This window comes from Ranitomeya variabilis, chromosome 7 (genome assembly GCF_051348905.1).
Source record: "Ranitomeya variabilis isolate aRanVar5 chromosome 7, aRanVar5.hap1, whole genome shotgun sequence".
Classification (NCBI taxonomy): domain Eukaryota; kingdom Metazoa; phylum Chordata; class Amphibia; order Anura; family Dendrobatidae; genus Ranitomeya; species Ranitomeya variabilis.
Genome location: NC_135238.1, coordinates 197728405 through 197749076, shown reverse-complemented (window position 1 = coordinate 197749076; position 20672 = coordinate 197728405). Strand labels below are relative to the sequence as shown.

General features: G+C 41.6%; 1 protein-coding gene across 1 annotated transcript in view; it reads right to left on the bottom strand.

Moving 5' to 3' along the window:
- PDE11A (phosphodiesterase 11A) overlaps nucleotides 1-20672 on the bottom strand; it is a 614587-nt gene that overhangs the window by 132783 nt on the left and 461132 nt on the right. Inside the window, exon 13 of the mRNA XM_077272627.1 lies at nucleotides 2080-2189. Within this exon, the coding sequence (XP_077128742.1) occupies nucleotides 2080-2189 (110 nt within the window). The remainder of the gene's footprint in view (nucleotides 1-2079; nucleotides 2190-20672) is intronic.

The window sequence follows — 20672 nt, the reverse complement described above, 5'->3', positions numbered from 1 at the left end:
GCTGTGTGATGGACCACCACCGACCATGTTGGTGATGTATCCATAGGATAGCTTATGTCTAAGTCAACTTACTTATATGGCGCCAACATATTCTACAGCAGTTTACAGAGGAAACCCACGCAAACATGGGGAAAACATACAAATAGACTGCATAGTGCCACCACAAGGGGGAGATAAACATATGGGGCTAATATAAATGAGGACCTGTCATCAGGCCAAAAGTGTCCAATTTTTGTATTATTCCCTCTACTCCTATGAGTAACCCTTTTTTTTATATCCACCATACAATTTCAGAGATATATATTTTTCTATTTAGTGCTAATTTTTATGATATTTACAAGAAGGCGTGGTTCAAGGGATTCTTTGGGGGGCGTTTCTTTAGTATCTCTACCTTTTTACCTTGTCAACCAAGCCTTCTTGGTAAAGACCATAAATAGTAGCACTAAATAAAAAGGTCCAAACCTCTGGAACCGTTTTGTGGATTTAACAAGAAGAACAGAAAAAGGAATACTCAGGGGAGTGGCAGGAATAAAATAAAAGTAAAAACTGGCCACTTTTGATCAAGTGATAGTTCCTCTTCAATCTCACAGCGCACAGCTAACATCTGGATTTAACACTTTGTGCTGCCCCCCACCCCCCCAAATAAATGTAACCCTATCAGGAATGTACATGGATCTTTTCAGAAGAAAGCAGGCACCGAAACGTACGTCGGGGTTTTCTCCTGGGTTTAGCACCACAATCCTGCACAGGTATTAAGTAACACTGTTTCTTTATCTCTTTGGATGTACTGCTGTAATATTCTTTATGATTTTAACTATGAATAATCTAATAAACATATGTCATTGGCAGCTATCATTTGGGTACTCTATGAGCGATTAGACACACTAATTTAGTATTGAGCTATTTATGTGGGTCGTGGTGCCACCTAGTGGCTTCCCATTGTTTTTATATGTTTTTATATGTATTTTTGTATTTTTCTATTTTTCAGCTAAGATATTATGGTTATTTATAAATGTGGCTCTCTTTCTCACTTGATTTTTGTTGCTTATATACTGAACCTTTCACTTTTTCCATGTGGAATGTCGATTTTCGACGGACCCACTCAGGGGTGCACATGCATTTGTAATGTGACTGTGAACATTTTTGCTAAATGGATCTTTTCTTCCAGATTCAGAGGTACCGCTATCCACAGGTGGTGTGCTGTGTTGCAGGCTTGCCTTCATTTACTTCGACAGGCGTGCTGCAATACCAAACACAATCTATGGACAGGAGTGGCGCTGTTTCTAGAAGAAAAAGCCAAGTTTTTCTATATAAATGATCAGCAAAGGAGGTTATCATGTTAGGTTTGGTACTCGTTCACACAACCGTATTTTCAGCCCGAGTGCTGTCTGTGAAAAGAACAGAGCAATGTTATTCAATGAGGCAGCACAGATCAGCAATTTTTTCTCATTGACTGAATCTGCATGTGAAAAAAATGGCAGCATGGGCTAGAGTCTTCCATAAATCAGATGAGACACACGTGTTCAAGTCTATGCGTGCATAAAAAAAATCGGATTCCATACGGAAGCCTTATTATACGATTATTACGGTACAATTTTGTATATGCTTGTGTGAACCTACCCTAAAAGTGAGAACAGGCGGTGTGCTTGGCCACGCAGCCGAAATTCTGCCCTCTACTGGCCGCACATATTGTTTCAAAATGGTAAGGCTATTGGCCACTGCTGGCGGAGACTTTTGGCTGCTCTGTCAGCCACACCACCTGATTACACTTTTACTATATAAAAAGTAATGTCAATTTGCAAGCGACGTGTCAATGTGAGCAGCAGAAATGAGCCCTTGGATTTAAGAGGCCTGCTTATAGAAGAAAAATACAGTTGACAGCATGAAATGAAAGAAATCGTGCAATTAAAGCAAGAAGAGCTGCTGCATCATTTCCCATAATGTGTTTACACAGCAGTTGATAGCTTTGTTCATGGAGCATAAAAATGAATATTCTCATATATAAATCTACACATCAGTGAACAGAATGTAAGGATTCACCAAGTCAGTTATGGGCTCAGTAACAATGGATGAACTTACTTGGCCTGGAAGGCATTATTGGTTCCTCTGTGGTCAAGATCGTGACACAGACACCCCACGAGCACCGCCAGTATCTCCGTGTCGGTCAGAATTTCCTGGAACCCCGCTGTCTGCAGATTAAAAATAAATGCGACTGTAACTCCTGCCTGCAGCGAACTTGAGAAATCTCAGCTGATGTGGATACAATGGCTTAGTTCCAGTAAAAGCTTTTTTTTTTGTAATTTAACACTATATAATGCTACTAGTTTATCATGATGTGCTTCCATTTGAAATGAAGCAAATTTCCATTAGTCAACCATTAAAAATTCAGTTTTTGGTATATATCTCATTGGAAACAAAATAACAAAATAACCTATTGTTGAAAAAAATGCAGTTTTTTTTTAAATGTTGGTCTTTTTTTTTTTATTTAAAAGAATATTAATTAACTATTACATTTTTTTTCCCAACAACTCAGAATCCAGGGTTCTGTGAGTAACGGCAGGTAGATTGGGTCCTCCTGATGCAAAAAAAGCATCCTCATACCAGAAGAGTATGTTCCCATGGGAGGCAAATGCAGCAGATACAGTATATGGGGGGGAAATCTGCCGCATTATACAGTACAGACATTGTTCATGTGATTTAGAGAAATTCTATGCACAATCTGAGCTGAATATTCATAGTGGCAATTGACTTGGGCTCCAGATTAGAAATTTGCAGGATATCAATGTATGGTGCACGTTTCATGTTGCAAAGGGCAGAATCCGCAGCTTCGACGTATCATTTTACAGCAATATCTGCAGCAGCATAAACAGTGGGAGCGGGAGGTCCGCAGAGGAAATACCCTGCGGGAACACTCCATAGGGTGGATTTGCACTAATAGATGGTGGCCACTAGTGATGAGCGAACGTGCTTGGATAATGTCTTATCCGAGCATGCTCGGGTGTTATCTGAGTATCTTGTAGTGCTCGTATGTGATGTTCGAGTCCCTGCAGTTGCATGATTCGTGGCTGTTAGACAGACTCAACACATGCAGGGATTTCCTGTTTGTTAGTGAATCCCCACATGTTGAGGCTAACAGCCGCAAATCATACAGCCGCAGGGAATTAAAAATAATATACAAGCACTCCCTGGATACTCAGATAACACCCGAGCATGCTCGGATAAGACGTTATCCGAGTATGTTCGCTCATCACTATTGACCACCAATCGGCTACATTATTACCAATCGGCAGTCATTTAATACCCTGGTTAGATATGCCGGCCACAATTCTCATAGAATAATTAATTAACAATCATAGACTGTTACTGTTCTCGGCAGCACGTGTCCTGTTTACACAGGATGATGTGCTGCAGAGAACAATGATTCTTAACGTATAAGGAGAAAATAAAAGCGCACTCACCGGTTTTGAACTATCAGGGCGGTTTATTCACATGTAATCATGCGGTGCAGGGAGGGTTTGTGAATACAAAAAGGATATCCTTATCCTTTTTGTATTCACAAACCCTCCCTGCACCGCATGATTACATGTGAATAAACCGCCCTGATAGTTCAAAACCGGTGAGTGCGCTTTTATTTTCTCCTTATACGTTACAGTGAAATTGTTTTTTTCAAAAGCAGCACCAAGGTAGAACCTTTGCAGCGTTTTTTTGGTTCATTTGACAAAAGGTATAGACGGTGCGATTTTATGCCTCTGGAGCACAAAGGGTCTGGCGTATAGCGGCTGTGCGATAGCATTTTTTTCTTTATTGTGGACAATGATTCTTAAGATGCCTGTTTACACTGGCCAATAACTGGGAACACTTTGTCATGCTAATTGGCCGGTATAAATGCCCCCTAATACTGCTGCCATATCTTCAGCAGTGCGGGAAGAAGTTAATCCATGAAGATAGAGTGCAAATTCAATATACAAACACATATACATACAGTATATGCAAAAAGAATGGAAACATACGTCATGCATTGGCTAAGGATTAGCACTCTGAACTTTTATTTTTTACATGTTTTTGCCATAACGACCTCTAGAAAAGGAAGAAAGTAGAACCTGATTATGATTGAAGAATTCAGTCTTTACACAATATAATTTCCAATATGAATCCTCCCATCATGGCTAGCTATGTATACTACCAAATAGGAGAAGCAGCTTCTATATTAAACACAGCCAATAGTATAGTATGTAAAAGCTAAGCTGCGTCTTGCAAATTGCTTACAACATCTTACATTCATTGGGATCAACACTTTTGTTAAAGTCCCAGTGGGAGGTTGTATATTGGCTGTAATAAATCTCATCTCTCTGCACCTGCAGAAAACAGGCAGATAGATGTCAGCTCATGTTAAAAGCCCTAGAGATCAGAAGAGGAGACGAACAGATCTCCAACGCTCCGCGAGAGTGACCATGTAAGAGGGTGGTGCTGTTATGGATAATAAGAAACACGCTGTCACTTTAAGAGGCTGCATCCCCTTGTCTTATGTGATGGTATGTTCTGCTGTTCTCCCCTACTCTTGTTGTTGCTATGGACTGGTCGGGGCTGTGTGGAGGAGGTGGAGCTGAGCAACAAGAGAGAAGAAGTTTCGAGAGGGAACTGAGTGAACTGTGAGCTGTTCTGTCTGCAAGGAAGAGTCGTTGGTTGCAAGAAAGACTACACAGCTTGAGACAAACTGCGATTGTTAAATAGACTTTCCCGGTTGCAGCGAAGGGTGGCTGTTCTGTGCTGGTTTGTGGGGCCACGAAGATACGGAGAAGGGGACTTACGGTTTCCAGGAGCAAAGAGAAGGCCACACTTTACAGAGCCGACAGGAATCCATGCGCACCACCGTTCTGGACTTTGGGGGCCCCCTGGGACTGGACCTGTGTCCCCAACATCACCGTGAGTCTGTTCCTGTCTGGTGCACCAGTTAGGGCCTAGTGCAGGCTTCAGTAGTTATAACACGGTAGCCGTGTGGCCTGTGTAGTAAAGGCCAGGGAGATTATATGCAGAGTAGCAACGATATATGTTTTTATTGTGTAAAGTTGCTTGTGAGATAGACTCTGAGTTTTGCAATTGCTTAAGCACTGTGCTATTTTACAGACAAATTGACTCATGTGCATTACCTTTTGTTATTGTAAACCCCTGTTTGCACCTTCCTTGTCCTCTCCATTTTCTGTCTCTCAATAAATCTATCCCTTGTGGTTTGCACCTCATCTTGTGTACAGTAGTCTTCCTGCACCGTGGTGGTCCCCCGGCCATCTCTTCAACCGTGTGGCACATTTCTATAGGAAATGCTGGGACTTCCTTTTAACAAAGAACCAAGACCATACAGACATCATATAGTGACCATGATAATGTATGTAAGGGGTTAAACAGAAAATACCTATGTATTTATATGTCATATTGGCTCAGTGACTGTTAGGCAATGAGTATTTGGTGGCCACGGGCCATATAATGTGCACTGTCAGGTGGTAAACGAGATGTAGGCCCTCGATTTACCAAATTGGTATTCGCAATTTTCTGTGTCCTCCCTACTATTCCTCTACCATATAGGATGATTGTTTCCTGTGTTTTGTATTTTTTAATTTTTTTACTGATTTTTAATTCTTCTGGAATAAAGACTTCATGATTTTACCCTGTCTCCTTGAACTGTGGATCAGAAGCTGGATTAACTTTTTCCTTCCCTAAATTTTTTTCATAACGTTAAGCCGTGCAAAAAAACTTGCCACTTTTGCCATTTTCACACCATTTTTGTGGCTCCAACAACAAGGGCAGAGCTGAGTCGTAACGACAAAGTCAAGACAAGCGGTGCCGTTCCTTACGCCAATCTTACTCCAGTCTCTGACTAGGGTAAGATTTCTGGAGAGGGACAAATGGAGGCGCACGTCACTTCGCTCCTCGCCTGATTCATTAAGAGGTGTGCGCCTCTTAATAAACCAGGTGTCTCCCATTCCGCTCCACCCCTTCAAAAAGACTGGCAAAAAAAATGCTGCTTTTCATGACACGAGGCCATAGTCTATATGTAAGTCTCCACATACCACTTTATATTTTTTTAAAAATCGACAACATTTATTCCACAAATACATAAAATATACATGCCATGCAATAATTTTGTGGGGAAATCATATTGATCCCCACAGGAATAGTAAAAAGCATAAAAATAAATGCAGCATTCACACAAGGTACTGTAGTTTTGTCATTATCAGTTACCTAGCATTAGTATTTTATATGTCTGACTTTCGTATGTCTATTTTTATGCTTTTAATTAAGCTATCCAAAAAAGATTATATTTTTGAATTGCTTTTGAGCAATATATATATATATATATATATATATATATATATATATATATATATATATATATATATATATAAATGTTCAAGGGTTAAAATCAATAAAAATATATTATTTACTGGATAACTTAATGATTAAAAAAATAAAAGCATAAAAACACATATGAAAGTCAGACATGCAAAAAGTTATAGACAAACAAAAGTCATATATATATATATATCTCAAAGTAGAATAAACATGTTTACATTTTGAAAGCTAAAAACAATAACCATTACAAAATACAAACATGAAAGTGGAGCATAAATCATTTGCAGCAACAAATCTAACACATGCTTATTAGCATTCACTACAGAGAATAATTGTTTTGTTTTATCAGTACACTACGTAGCATAATAACAGCTTTTCGCTCATTTTTTTTTTTTGCGTATTCCTTTATGTATTCAAATCAGATGGAGTAATAAAGGATAATTAAAGCTTTTCCTTACCTATGGCATAATGCATAAAAGTAGGTTATCACCATATTCAAATTCATTTCTGCAGATGTGAATGACCTTCATAACTCAATTTAAGATCCTTCACTCATGAATTACAACTCCTTCTAATGCTAGTTTCTACTCCTGCAATATCCATTTCTCCCCAGAATTCTTTCCTGAGCTTCTTTAAAGTGAGTAGATTATATATCAGACAGGTTAAACAAGTTTATTCTACTGATTTTAAATAAGATGTTTCAGATGTTATACACACCAACATATTTAACTTGACAGCAGTCAAGGGCTACTTATTCTCTGTCCTTAAACCTTGACAGAATAAAAGTTGTCGCTCTTCACCTTGCTGTACCAACAACTACTTTCTTCTACAAACTGACTTGAATTTTCTTCAGAAACCTCCATTATAGCTATATTTAAGATAAGCTATTAATTTATGATCACAGAGGTTAAACCCCTAGAATCTCTGGAGAAAAGCAAAATATGGGATAAATTAAACCTGTTCAAGAATGCACATCACTGTCAGCTCCGTTCTCCTTCCCTTGCCTCCACACTGTCATCTCCATTCTCCTTCCCCTGTTTCCACACTGTCAGTGCCGTGAAATAAGAGCTGTAGAGTGTCACCTGTATCACTCTGGATCTATGTCCAGTAAGTGATACATTACTGGAATTGTGGTCTCTTTTCCTACATCATACTGCTCTATATCATATGATAACAAAGCAAAAACTTCTGATATGTGAAGAAATATACTTTCTCCTTGCTGGGCATAACATTGGTTATCTCCAGCTTCATCCTTCTCAATATTTGTTTGAATTCCATTACTGCATAGTCAGTCTCAGTGCACAGCCAAAAAGCTGTCAGACTGTTAAAGGAGGATGATGAAACTGGAGATAACCTGCCTCTCTCCCTCCCTAGCCCAGTTATACTCAGCGAGGTGAAGATATATTTCTTTACATATCACAGCTCTGCTCCTGGCCGACTGATGAATGTGTGATCCTGCTATTCTGTCAGTTGAGACACAGGTCTCGGGAGCTGTGTGTCTCAGTCTACAGTTTATCTTAACATGTGACTAGTACAGGCTGCAGTTTGAATTATATCATGGGTGCCATTTTATCACATTCTCAGAATACCCCTTCAAGGACAGAGGACTCAGTATATTTTTGTCTGGTCTTCTAGACGCTATAGAAAGAGCACTTTTCCTATAAAGTGGGTGTAGGAGTTTGGTGTAGGGTTTCACTGCTCTCTTGTGGTGTCTGAAAGGACCTTGCTGGGTTTTCATTGATCCATTATTTGAATCACCAAGAAGAAATAACATAACATGCCCACAGTGGGGTTTGCAGTTTGTTGGCATTCTGGTGTACTCGGAGGTCTTTACTGGATAAGCACTCAAGCTCTTTTTTATGGTATAAGATAAAATAAACATTGTAGCCTTTATCTATGCATTAAAGTAATATGTGGTATTGGTTTCATTTCTGTTTTGTTAATGTAAAAAGGCAGATTGATCCTTTCTTTATAAAGTTCCGGTAGGGTGTCAGCAGTCAGATGTCATCCAGGTGCAGTCCAATTTTTATCATGGACCCATTGACTTGCATTGCAGATTTTGATCCGACATTTAAATTTTCGATATTTTTTAATTGGTGAATTGGTCTGAGGAAAAACATTGGACATGTGCATAGCCCTGTAGAATATCATAGATATGAGTGCTATCCATAAAAAGCACGGATAGATTCGACCGAAAAAAATGGGTTGGGTGCATTAGCAGTAAGGGTGGTGCACACAACCAATTTTCTCGGAATGTACTATCCGTGATTTTCATGGCTAGCATTCTTACCTATGTTATTCTCTGGGGTTCTGCACATGTCAGGTATTTTTCCTTGGAACGAGTGGTATGCGAAAAAGCCGAAGACATGTCTAATTTTGATCCAAGTGTCAGATCAAGAGTGGCAACGGAAGTCTATGGTTTCGTGAAAAAAAATCCGACCGTACTGGGATGATCCGATCTTCACTAACTGACAGAATAGAGAAGGTAGAGGACTTTTTTTTTTTTTTTCACGTCCTGGAAAAAGTAGTAAGAGTAATCGGAGCGTTTTTCTCAGACGTGGAGAAAACGGTCATGTGACACTACCCTTACAGTGTCAAATCCTGAAGGTGGATGGGACTGCTGCAATGTAATTGATGGCCCAGATTTAAGGTCCAGATACAAATTTTTGTGCTGGAAGAAAACTGAGCATGATGATGGCAGTGTGTGTTGTGTGATCCCAAGGGGTGTAACTATAGTGGTTGCAAAGGGTTGCAGTTGTATCTGGGCCAAGGAGCCTATGGGTGCCCAAAAGGTCCCTACGGCCAATTTGAGAAGACCAACTCTAATGATACTTGGTGACTTTATACTTGATGACCAACGCATGATACTTAGGGGTCCTGTTGGAAATTTTGCATTGGGACCAATTCGCTTCAAATTAAGCCACTGTGTGCACCCCTGAAGACTGAATTATCTCTGTTCTAAGAGGGACTTAGAAAATAAAGGAGGCATAGAACTTTTATCTCCTACTGCCATATTATTCATATTATTCAGAGTACTGTAAAATATGAATGCAGAGGTCAATATTTTATATATTTAGTAATTATCCAGCCTGGCAAAATATTTCTTTTTGTACTCTTGGTCCAACAATAAAAATAAAAGACAGCCTCCATATTTCTCATATATGATTCGTGACAGTTTTAACATGACAATCATTTGTCAAGCTGCCAGAGCACTCATGAAGTGTGAAAGGGCTGCGCAACTATTAGCAAAAGACAAATCAATGCCAACTCCTCCAGAGCATTGTAAGTTTTACAGCCTCCTTGCCAACCCCACTCCCGACGAGAGAGGCGAGGGTGGAAAAAGGAGCCAGACGTGTAATTATACCTTCATCCGTTAGTCACCATTCCATGTCAAATTGTTTTTACACCTGTCAAATGATCATTGTTTCTGCCAGGCTGAGTCAGCGACTCTGTTATTGAGTGGTCCCAGGAACTGAGCCATGGGGATTAATATTTTATGATGGCTGCATAGATATTTTATGCCCTCTGCACATCTCGGCTATCTCTACTTGTCAGTTCCACAGCAGATTCTAGTAAATCAGTGGATACTAGTACCCAACGACTGTAAACCAGAAGGAGACAACAATTCATGAAGAATACAGATGATAATTCATCTCCCAAACAGACGTTTCTTTATTTCTTATGCATGAGACTATTCCTTAGCTGGCTTTTTTGGCCAACGACATGTATACTGAGAGGCCCTTGTTGTCTGGATCATTGTAGACAAATTACAGGACCATAAAGTCTCCATGACTCTTCGTGCATATAAATCCCAAATCTCAATTATTATTAACTACATTTTCCATGTTAGTTATATTATTGCCCACCATTATGCATTCCTATAATTAGGTTCTTTTTATGCTCGTTATATAAAATTATCCAACAGTTGTCTTTTGTCTTTTACAGTGTGCTGAAATAGGGTGAATATGACCAAAATACTCCGAGCAGAACAACTGTTATTGTGACAAAAATTAGGATAATATTGGGGCAATAAAAATAGAGATTTATTCCTATATTTATTTACAATGAAATACTGTAGGTAAGAAACCATTAACATGTAAATGCAAACAGCAGGCTATAGAAAATATAGAGAAGAAGCTGAGCAGAATGATATAAAGGTTTGTTGGAAAGATTTTGGATAACTTTCATATTTTATTTATTGAAATCCCTGGTATTTCTAGGTATATGAGTCCAGTGGGCGGTCCTACTCAGTGATTGACATATATCTCTCCATGCAGGGAAGACTGTCAATCACTGAATAGACCACCCACTTGACTCATACATACAAATACCAGAGATTTTCAGAAATAAAATGCAAGTTTTACTGAATTTTTTTCCCCTAAAAATGTATATCAATCTGATGAGCTCTTCCTGCTCTATAACATCCTGCCTGTGGATCAGAGACCATTTTCAACGTGACAGGTTCAATTTAAATGGTTCTCCAAAATAGAAGAAAATAAAACAAAGAAAAAGTCAGTGTAAACAAATTCTGAAATATCTTTACTTGGCAAATAACACTTGTAATCACTAAAGAAGTATAGAACAAGGAGGACATGCAAATTAAGGATATCTAGGAATTTATTAATAATGACATTTTCTTTCTACATTTTCTTTATATTTCCAGACAACTTCTTTAAACTACAGTGCCTTGCGAAAGTATTCGGCCCCCTGGAACTTTTCAACCTTTTCCCACATATCATGCTTCAAACATAAAGATTCCAAATGTAAATTTTTGGTGAAGAATCAACAACAAGTGGAACACAATTGTGAAGTTGAATAAAATTTATTTATTTATTTTAAATTTTTGTGGAAATTCAAAAACTGAAAAGTGGGGCGTGCAATATTATTTGGCCCCTTTAACTTAATACTTTGTTGTGCCACCTTTTGCTGTGATTACAGCTGCAAGTCGCTTGGGGTATGTCTCTATTAGTTTTGTACATTGAGAGACTGAAATTCTTGCCCATTCTTCCTTGGCAAACAGCTCGAGCTCAGTGAGGTTTCATGGAGATTGTTTGTGAATCGCAGCAAAAGGTGGTTGCAACAAAGTATTAAGTTAAAGGGGCCGAAAAATATTGCACGCCCCACTTTTCAGTTTTTGAATTTCCCACAAAAATTTAAAATAACCAATAAATTTCAATCAACTTCACAATTGTGTTCTACTTGTTGATTCTTCACCAAAAAAATACATTTGGTATCTTTATGTTTGAAGCATGATATGTGGGAAAAGGTTGAAAAGTTCTAGGGGGCCGAATACTTTCGCAAGGCACTGTATGTTTTATGTTTGATACAATTACAAGTGCTTCTCACAAAATTAGAATATCATCAAAAAGTTAATTTATTTTAGTTCAATACAAAAAGTGAAACTCATATATTATATAGTGTTTTACAAACACTGCAAAAGTACTAATACCTTGTTTAAAAAGAACAATATATCTGTGCTTGATTGGCCAGCAAACTCGCCTGACCATAATCTATGGGGTATTGTCAAGAGGAAGATGAGAGAGCAACCCGGGCTTCCATAACACCTCAGCAGTGCCACAGGCTGATTGCCTCCATTCCACGTCGCATTAATGCAGTAATTGATGCAAAAGGAGCCCCGACGAAGTATTGAGTGCATTTACTGAACATACATTTCAGTAGGCCAACATTTCAGATTTTAACCCCTTTCTGACCTCGGACGGGATAGTACGTCCGAGGTCAGAAGCCCCTCTTTGATGCGGGCTCCGGCGGTGAGCCCGCATCAAAGCCGGGACATGTCAGCTGTTTTGAACAGCTGACATGTGCCCGTAATAGGCGCGGGCAGAATCGCGATCTGCCCGCGCCTATTAACTAGTTAAATGCCGCTGTCAAACGCAGACAGCGGCATTTAACTACCGCATCCGGCCGAGCGGCCGGAAATGAGCGCATCGCCGACCCCCGTCACATGATCGGAGGTCGGCGATGCTTCAGAATAGTAACCATAGAGGTCCTTGAGACCTCTATGGTTACTGATCCCCGGCAGCTGTGAGCGCCACCCTGTGGTCGGCGCTCACAGCACACCTGATTTTCTGCTACATAGCAGCGAACAGCAGATCGCTGCTATGTAGCAGAGGTGATCACGCTGTGCCTGCTTCTAGCCTCCCATGGAGGCTATTGAAGCATGGCAAAAGTAAAAAAAAAAGTTAAAAAAAATAAAAAAATATAAAAGTTTAAATCACCCCCCTTTCGCCCCAATCAAAATAAATCAATTAAAAAAAAATCAAACCTACACATATTTGGTATCGCCGCGTTCAGAATTGCCCGATCTATCAATAAAAAAAGCATTAACCTGATCGCTAAACGGCGTAGCGAGAAAAAAATTTGAAACGCCAGAATTACGTTTTTTTGGTCGCCGCGACATTGCATTAAAATGCAATAACGGGCGATCAAAAGAATGTATCTGCACCAGAATGCTATCATTAAAAACGTCAGCTCGGCACGCAAAAAATAAGCCCTCAACCGACCCCAGATCATGAAAAATGGAGACGCTACGAGTATCGGAAAATGGCGCAATTTTTTTTTTTTTTGTTTTTTAGCAAAGTTTGGAATTTTTTTTCACCACTTAGGTAAAAAATAACCTAGTCATGTTAGGTGTGTATGAACTCGCACTGACCTGGAGAATCATAATGGCAGGTCAGTTTTAGCATTTAGTGAACCTAGCAAAAAAGCCAAACAAAAAACAAGTGTGAGACTGCACTTTTTTTGCAATTTCACTGCACTTGGAATTTTTTTCCCGTTTTCTAGTACACGACATGCTAAAACCAATGATGTCTTTCAAAAGCACAAGTCGTCCTGCAAAAAATAAGCCCTCACATGGCCAAATTGATGAAAAAATATAAAAGTTATGGCTCTGGGAAGAGGGGAGTGAAAAACGAACACGGAAAAACGAAAAATCCCAAGGTCATGAAGGGGTTAAAATAATTTTTCAAGCTGGCGTTATAAAGTATTCTAATTTACTGATATAATGACTTTTGGGTTTTCATTGGCTGTAAGCCATAATAATCAACAATAACAGAAATAAACACTTGAAATACATCACTCTGTCTGTAATGACTCTATCTAATCTATGAGTTTCACTTTTTGTATTGAAGAACTGAAATAAATTAACTTTTTGACGATATTCTAATTTTGTGAGAAGCACCTGTATGTTGTCATTTATAGGGAATTTCCTGAGGATTGATAACCTCCCCATGTCCACATGCTCTACTATGGAATACACATTTATTAGAGGGAGCTTCCTCTCTCGGGATCCCTATCTATGTGACAGGACAGCTTTGTAAGAGTGTCTCCCCCACTGTCAGATCAGGTAGGGCAATGAATTACAAGGATGAGCAATCATTTAAGACATTCATTGCAGGGGAATGTGTGTCTAGACACGGCTTCATAGCTTATTGCTGGAGGCATGACATAAAGATTAGTGATGAGCGAACGTGCTGGGATCTGAGCATGCTCGGGTGCTAATAGACTATCTTCAGAGTGCTCGAATACTATGTTCGAGTCCTCGCGGCTGCATGTCTTGCGACTGTTCGACAGCAGCAACACATGCATGGATTGCAAATCTTCCCCCCGACCTAGCACTGCACATAACACATATCAGTTTTATAATGTTCAAAACAATCAGATGGTAGTGAAATAACAAAAGTAAATTATGTTCTTGTCAAAATGTTCCTGCATTATAAAGTTCATCAAACTAAATAGAAAAAGGGCAAAAGGATCATTTTGTGTCTTTTTGATCGGTAATCCAGGAATTGCAGGCATTGGGTTTGCAATGAAGCAGAAGGTGGTAGCACCACAACGTTTTATAGATGACGGATGGGAAAAATGGAAAATGCAAATAGGGCTCTCAGTAGCACTGGGTGATGCTCACTGATATAACTTGTGTCCCTGCGAGTGACGTGCCAAGATTCTACAGAGACTATATAAATCCTCAATAGAGTTCTCATCCGCCAGGCTGGACCTGACACTGATTAATTCCAGCCCGCCCCACCTGCCCCATGTTCTCCACTTCCATCATGCAGAGTCTTGGATAATGTGAAGAGCTCCGTTGTAGCTGTGCCAAGTGTCGTCGCCTCACCGCAGATGTAGCAATGTTCTCCATAAGGGCTGTCCCACACGTCCAGATAATTCCGGTACCGGAATAAATCGGTACCGGAGTTATCCGTGTCCGTGTGCCTGGGAACTCACGGAGGCCATACGTGCGGCACACGTGTGCCGCCCGTATGGCGAGTGGGTACCACACGGAGCGTGTGGTACCCACTCTGCATGGTGCTGAAGCTGCGATTCATATCTTCCCTGCAGCAACGTTTGCTGTAGAGAAAATATGAAGAATAGTGTTTAAAATAAAGATCCATGTGTCCGGCGCCCCCCCACCCCCTGTGCGCCCCCCCCCCCGCTGGTCAGAAAATACTTACCCGCCTCCCTTGCTGCTTCCTGGTCTGGCCGCGGCTTCTCCTGCATGCGGTCACGTGGGCCCGATCATTTACAGTCATGAATATGTGGCTCCACCTCCCATAGGGGCGGAGCCGACTATTCATGATTGTAAATGATCGGCCCCACGTGACCGCATACAGTAGGAGGCGCGGCCAGACCAGGAAGGAGCGAGGGACCCGGGTAAGTATTTTCTGACCAGCGGGGGGGCGCACAGGGGGTGGGGGGGCGCCGGACACATGGATCTTTATTTTTAACACTATTCTTCATATTTTCTCTATAGCAAACGCTGCTACAGGGAAGATATGAATACCGGCTTCAGCACCATGTGGGGGGGACAGCGCTTACTGTAGCGCTGTCTCCTGCACGCACACGGACCCCAGACGGAGAATGTCCGTGTGAGGTCCGTGTTTTACGCGGACCCATTGACTCTATTGGGTCCGTGTAAAACGTGCGCTCCCACGAACACTGACATGTCTCCGTGTTTGGCACACGGAGACACGGTCCGCAAAAAATCAATGACATCTGCACAGATGCATTGATTTTTATGGGTCTACGTGTGTCAGTGTCTCCGGTACGTGAGGAAACTGTTACCTCACATACCGGAGCCACTGACGTGTGAAACCGGCCTAACACCGTGCTGAATCCATTGTGTGACGGGCCCTACATATTAGTGATGCCTGATGGATCCCACTGATTAATATTAGGTTCTCTCAGGTTCCGCCAAAGTAACTATTAGGGCTCACGCACATGAGCGTAAAAGTCAGACAAGTGCAATGTGAGAGAACGTGGCATAGCGCTCTGACCAATGTTAGTAAAGGAGTCAGTGCTCATCTGCGAGTTTTTTTCTCAGCTCAGATTGGACTAAGATTGCACTCAGAAAAAAATTGCAGCATTCCGCGATGATCTGCGAGAATCACAACCACTCGCCAATGCAAGTCAAAGGGCACAAGAAAAAAATTGTACAGCACGGTCTGATTATTCCGCACACATCTCATAGGAAACCTGACATTTCAGTACAGTAATTTCACAGTGGGAACCTTCAGCATAGATAGATATAAAGATGTCAGTGAGACATATAATCAGTGCGTGGCATTTGCATTTTTCTGTACTGGCATGTTGTCCTCCTTATTTTTACTAACCAGCTGAGGGAAAGCAGACAGCTGAGAGCGATGACGTTAGAAAGGTTCAACCACAGCTGGCGGATCAAACCGAGACCAACAACTGTGATCGGCGGTAACCTTAATGACGTCACTGCTCATCACTGGTGTTGTGAATTCTGTTTGTGGGCTCCCCCGGTGGTGTTTTATGGTATTGCCACTTATTTGCCTTCTTCTATCCTTGATCACCTGTTGACACCCATTAGGGGAGTTTCCTATTTAAGGCTGCTTGGCTGCTGGTCCGATGCCGGCCAACAATGTATCAGTAGCATTCTGTTGCATTCTCCTGCCTCAAGTTCCAGTTCAGCTAAGTTGAATTTTGTTCCTAGTTAATGTTATTTTTTGTCCAGCTATCTGCAATGTGACTCTCTGCAGCTGGAAGCTCTCGTGGACTGAAATTGCCACTCCAGTGGCATGAGTTGTCACTGGAGTTTTAAAGTAATTTCAGGATGGTGTTTTTGAGTAGTGTTTTGAAGTTGACCGTGAAGTAACTCTTTCCTGTACTTCTGCTATCTAGTAAGCGGACCTCACTGTGCTAAATCTGCTGTTCATCCTACGTATGTCTTTTCCTCTTGACTCACCGTCAATATTTGTGGGGGCCTGCTATCTCCTTTTGGGGTTCATCTCTGGAGGTAAGGCAGGCCTGTATATTCCTCTGATAGGGGTAGTTAGATCTCCGGCTGGCGCGTGGTGTCTAGGGCATCGTAGGAAACACTCCCCGGCTACTTCCAGTGTTGTGTCAGGTTCAGGTCACGGTCACTTTAGTTTCCATCACCCGAGAGCTAGTCCGTTTGTTATTTTTGATTTTCCTGCCATTGGGAAAATCATAACAGTTTGGCCGGCCCCATGTGTTAAAACTATGCACTAAAGCAGGAAAGGATATGAAAAGGTTTTTTTTTTTCCTTCTGTGTTTGGAAAGTGCACCTTAGTGCTTATTTGTACTCCTTGCTTAAACTGCAGTCTTCAGCCTTTTTTTTTTTCCTCTCCTCTTAATCTTTGAATGGCTTTGGTTACACCTGTTTGAATCATGGATCCACAGAGTTTGGTTGCAGGTCTGAATGACCTGGCTTCAAAGGTCCAGAACTTACAAGATTTTGTTATACGTGCTCCAATGTCTGAACCTAAGATCCCTATGCCTGAATTTTTTACCGGAGACAGATCCCGTTTTTTGAATTTCAGAGAGAATTGTAAATTGTTTTTGTCTCTGAAATCTCACTCTGCTGGTGATCCTGCGCAACAGGTTAAAATTGTTATTTCTCTATTGCGGGGTGACCCACAAAGTTGGGCATTTGCATTGTCGCCAGGGGATCCTGCGTTATTAAATGTAGATGCGTTTTTTCTGGCTTTGGGGTTGCTTTATGAAGAACCTAATTTAGAGATTTTGGCTGAGAAAGCCTTGATAGCTCTTTCCCAAGGGCAAGATGAAGCTGAGATATACTGCCAGAAATTTCGTAAATGGTCGGTACTTACTAAATGGAATGAGTGCGCTCTAGCAGCTAATTTCAGAGAAGGTCTCTCTGATGCCGTGAAGGATGTCATGGTGGGGTTCCCTGTGCCTACAGGTCTGAATGATGCCATGAAATTGGCTATCCAGATTGATCGGCGTTTACGGGAGCGCAAATCTGTGCACCATATGGCGGTATCTTCTGAGCAAAAACCTGTGCACCATATGGCGGTATCTTCTGAGCAAAAACCTGTGCACCATATGGCGGTATCTTCTGAGCAAAAACCTGTGCATCATTTGGCGGTGACCTCTGAAAAGGCACCAGAGCATATGCAATGCGATAGTGTATTGTCTAGAGGCGAACGACAGAATTACAGGCGCAAAAATGGGTTGTGCTTCTATTGTGGAGATCCAGCTCATGTTATATCAGCATGCTCTAAACGCATAAAGAAGGTTGATAAAAAGGTTGATAAATCTTTTTCTATGGGTACCTTGCAGTCTAAATTTCTTTTGTCCGTGACATTGATTTGTACTTTATCATCTGTTACTGTGGATGCTTATGTGGATTCTGGCGCCGCTCTGAGTCTCATGGATTGGTCCTTTGCCAAGCGTTGTGGGTTTGATTTAGAGCCTCTGGAGGTTTCTATTCCCTTAAAGGGTATTGATTCTACACCTTTGGCTAGCAATATTGGACACAAGTGACTATGCATCTTTCCCCAGACCATCAGGAGATTATTCGTTTCCTTGTGTTATATAATCTACATGACGTATTAGTACTTGGATTACCATGGTTACAAATTCATAATCCAGTTTTGGACTGGAGATCAATGTCTGTGCTGAGTTGGGGATGTCGGGGGATTCATGGGGATGCACCTTTGGTTCCCATTTCTTCATCTACTCCCTCTGAGATCCCAGCATTTCTGTCAGATTTTTATGATGTCTTTCAGGAGCCTAAAACTGGTTCTCTCCCCCCTCACAGAGAGTGTGACTGCGCTATTGAGTTGATTCCCGGTAGTAAATTTCCTAAGGGTCGCTTGTTTAATTTGTCTGTACCTGAACATACTGCTATGCGGGAGTATATCAGAGAATCTTTAGAAAAGGGTCATATTCGCCCCTCTTTGTCTCCATTGGGGGCAGGGTTTTTCTTTGTGGGTAAAAAGGATGGTTCATTGAGACCTTGTATCGACTATCGACTTCTGAATAAGATTACTGTTAAATACCAGTACCCGTTACCTTTACTGACTGATCTTTTTGCTCGCATAAAGGGGGCCAAGTGGTTCACTAAGATCGATCTACGTGGTGCGTATAATTTGGTGCGGATTAAGCAGGGGGATGAGTGGAAGACCGCATTTAATACGCCTGAAGGCCATTTTGAGTATTTGGTAATGCCTTTCGGTCTCGCGAATGCCCCTTCCGTTTTTCAGTCCTTTATGCACGATATTTTCCGTGAATATCTGGATAAATTTATGATTGTGTATTTGGATGATATTTTGATTTTTTCGGAGGACTGGGAATCTCATGTTCAACAGGTCAGGAGAGTTTTTCAGGTTTTACGAGCTAATTCTCTATTTGTGAAGGGCTCAAAGTGTATTTTTGGGGTTCAGAGAATTTCCTTTCTGGGATATATTTTTTCCCCTTCATCTATGGAGATGGACCCTGTTAAGGTTCAGGCTATTTGTGATTGGATACAACCTACTTCTCTAAAGAGTCTTCAGAAATTCTTGGGATTTGCTAATTTCTATCGCCGATTCATAGCGGGTTTTTCTGCCATTGCTAAACCTTTGACTGATTTGACCAAGAAGGGTGCTGATGTTGCTAATTGGTCCTCTGCGGCTGTGGAGGCCTTTCAGGAGCTTAAGCGCCGCTTTTCTTCTGCTCCTGTGTTGCGCCAGCCTGATGTTTCGCTCCCGTTCCAGGTTGAAGTAGATGCTTCCGAGATCGGAGCAGGTGCAGTTTTGTCGCAGAAAGGTCCTGACTGCTCAGTGATGAGACCATGTGCGTTTTTCTCTCGAAAGTTTTCGCCCGCTGAGCGAAATTATGATGTTGGAAATCGGGAGCTCTTGGCCATGAAGTGGGCATTTGAGGAGTGGCGTCATTGGCTTGAGGGTGCTAGACACCAGGTGGTGGTCTTGACTGACCACAAAAATCTAATTTATCTTGAGTCAGCCAGGCGTCTGAATCCTAGACAGGCGCGCTGGTCGTTGTTTTTCTCTCGATTTAACTTTGTGGTCTCATATCTGCCTGGGTCTAAGAATGTGAGGGCGGATGCCCTCTCTAGGAGTTTTGAGCCTGACTCGCCTGGTGATTCCGAACCTACTGGCATCCTGAAGGATGGGGTGATATTGTCAGCTGTCTCCCCAGACCTGCGGCGCTCTTTGCAGGAGTTTCAGGTGGATAGGCCTGATCGCTGTCCGCCTGGTAGACTGTTTGTCCCTGATGACTGGACCAGTAGAGTTATTTCGGAGGTTCACTCTTCCGCGTTGGCAGGTCATCCTGGAATTTTTGGCACCAGGGATCTGGTGTCTAGGTCCTTCTGGTGGCCTTCCTTGTCTCGAGATGTACGTATTTTTGTGCAGTCTTGTGATGTTTGTGCTCGGGCTAAGCCCTGCTGTTCCCGGGCCAGCTGGTTGGTTGTTGTTGCCCTTGCCTATTCCTAAGAGGCCTTGGACGCACATCTCTATGGACATTATTTCTGACCTTCCTGTTTCTCGTAGGATGTCCGTCATCTGGGTGGTGTGTGACCGTTTTTCCAAGATGGTTCACTTGATACCTTTGCCCAAATTGCCCTCCTCCTCTGAGCTGGTCCCTCTATTTTTTCAGAATGTTGTGCGTTTGCATGGTATTCCTGAGAATATAGTTTCTGACAGGGGTACTCAGTTTGTGTCTAGATTTTGGCGGGCGTTCTGTGCCAGGATGGGCATCGACTTGTCGTTTTCGTCTGCATTCCATCCTCAGACTAATGGCCAGACTGAGCGTACTAATCAGACCTTGGAGACTTACTTGAGGTGTTTTGTGTCCGCTGATCAGGACGATTGGCTTGATTTTTTGCCATTGGCAGAGTTTGCCCTTAACAATCGGGCCAGTTCTGCCACTTTGGTTTCTCCATTTTTTTGTAATTCAGGGTTTCACCCTCGCTTTTCGTCCGGTCAATTGGAATCTTCGGATTGTCCTGGAGTAGATGCTGTGGTTGATAGAATGCATCAGATTTGGGGACAGGTTGTGGACAATCTGAAGTTGTC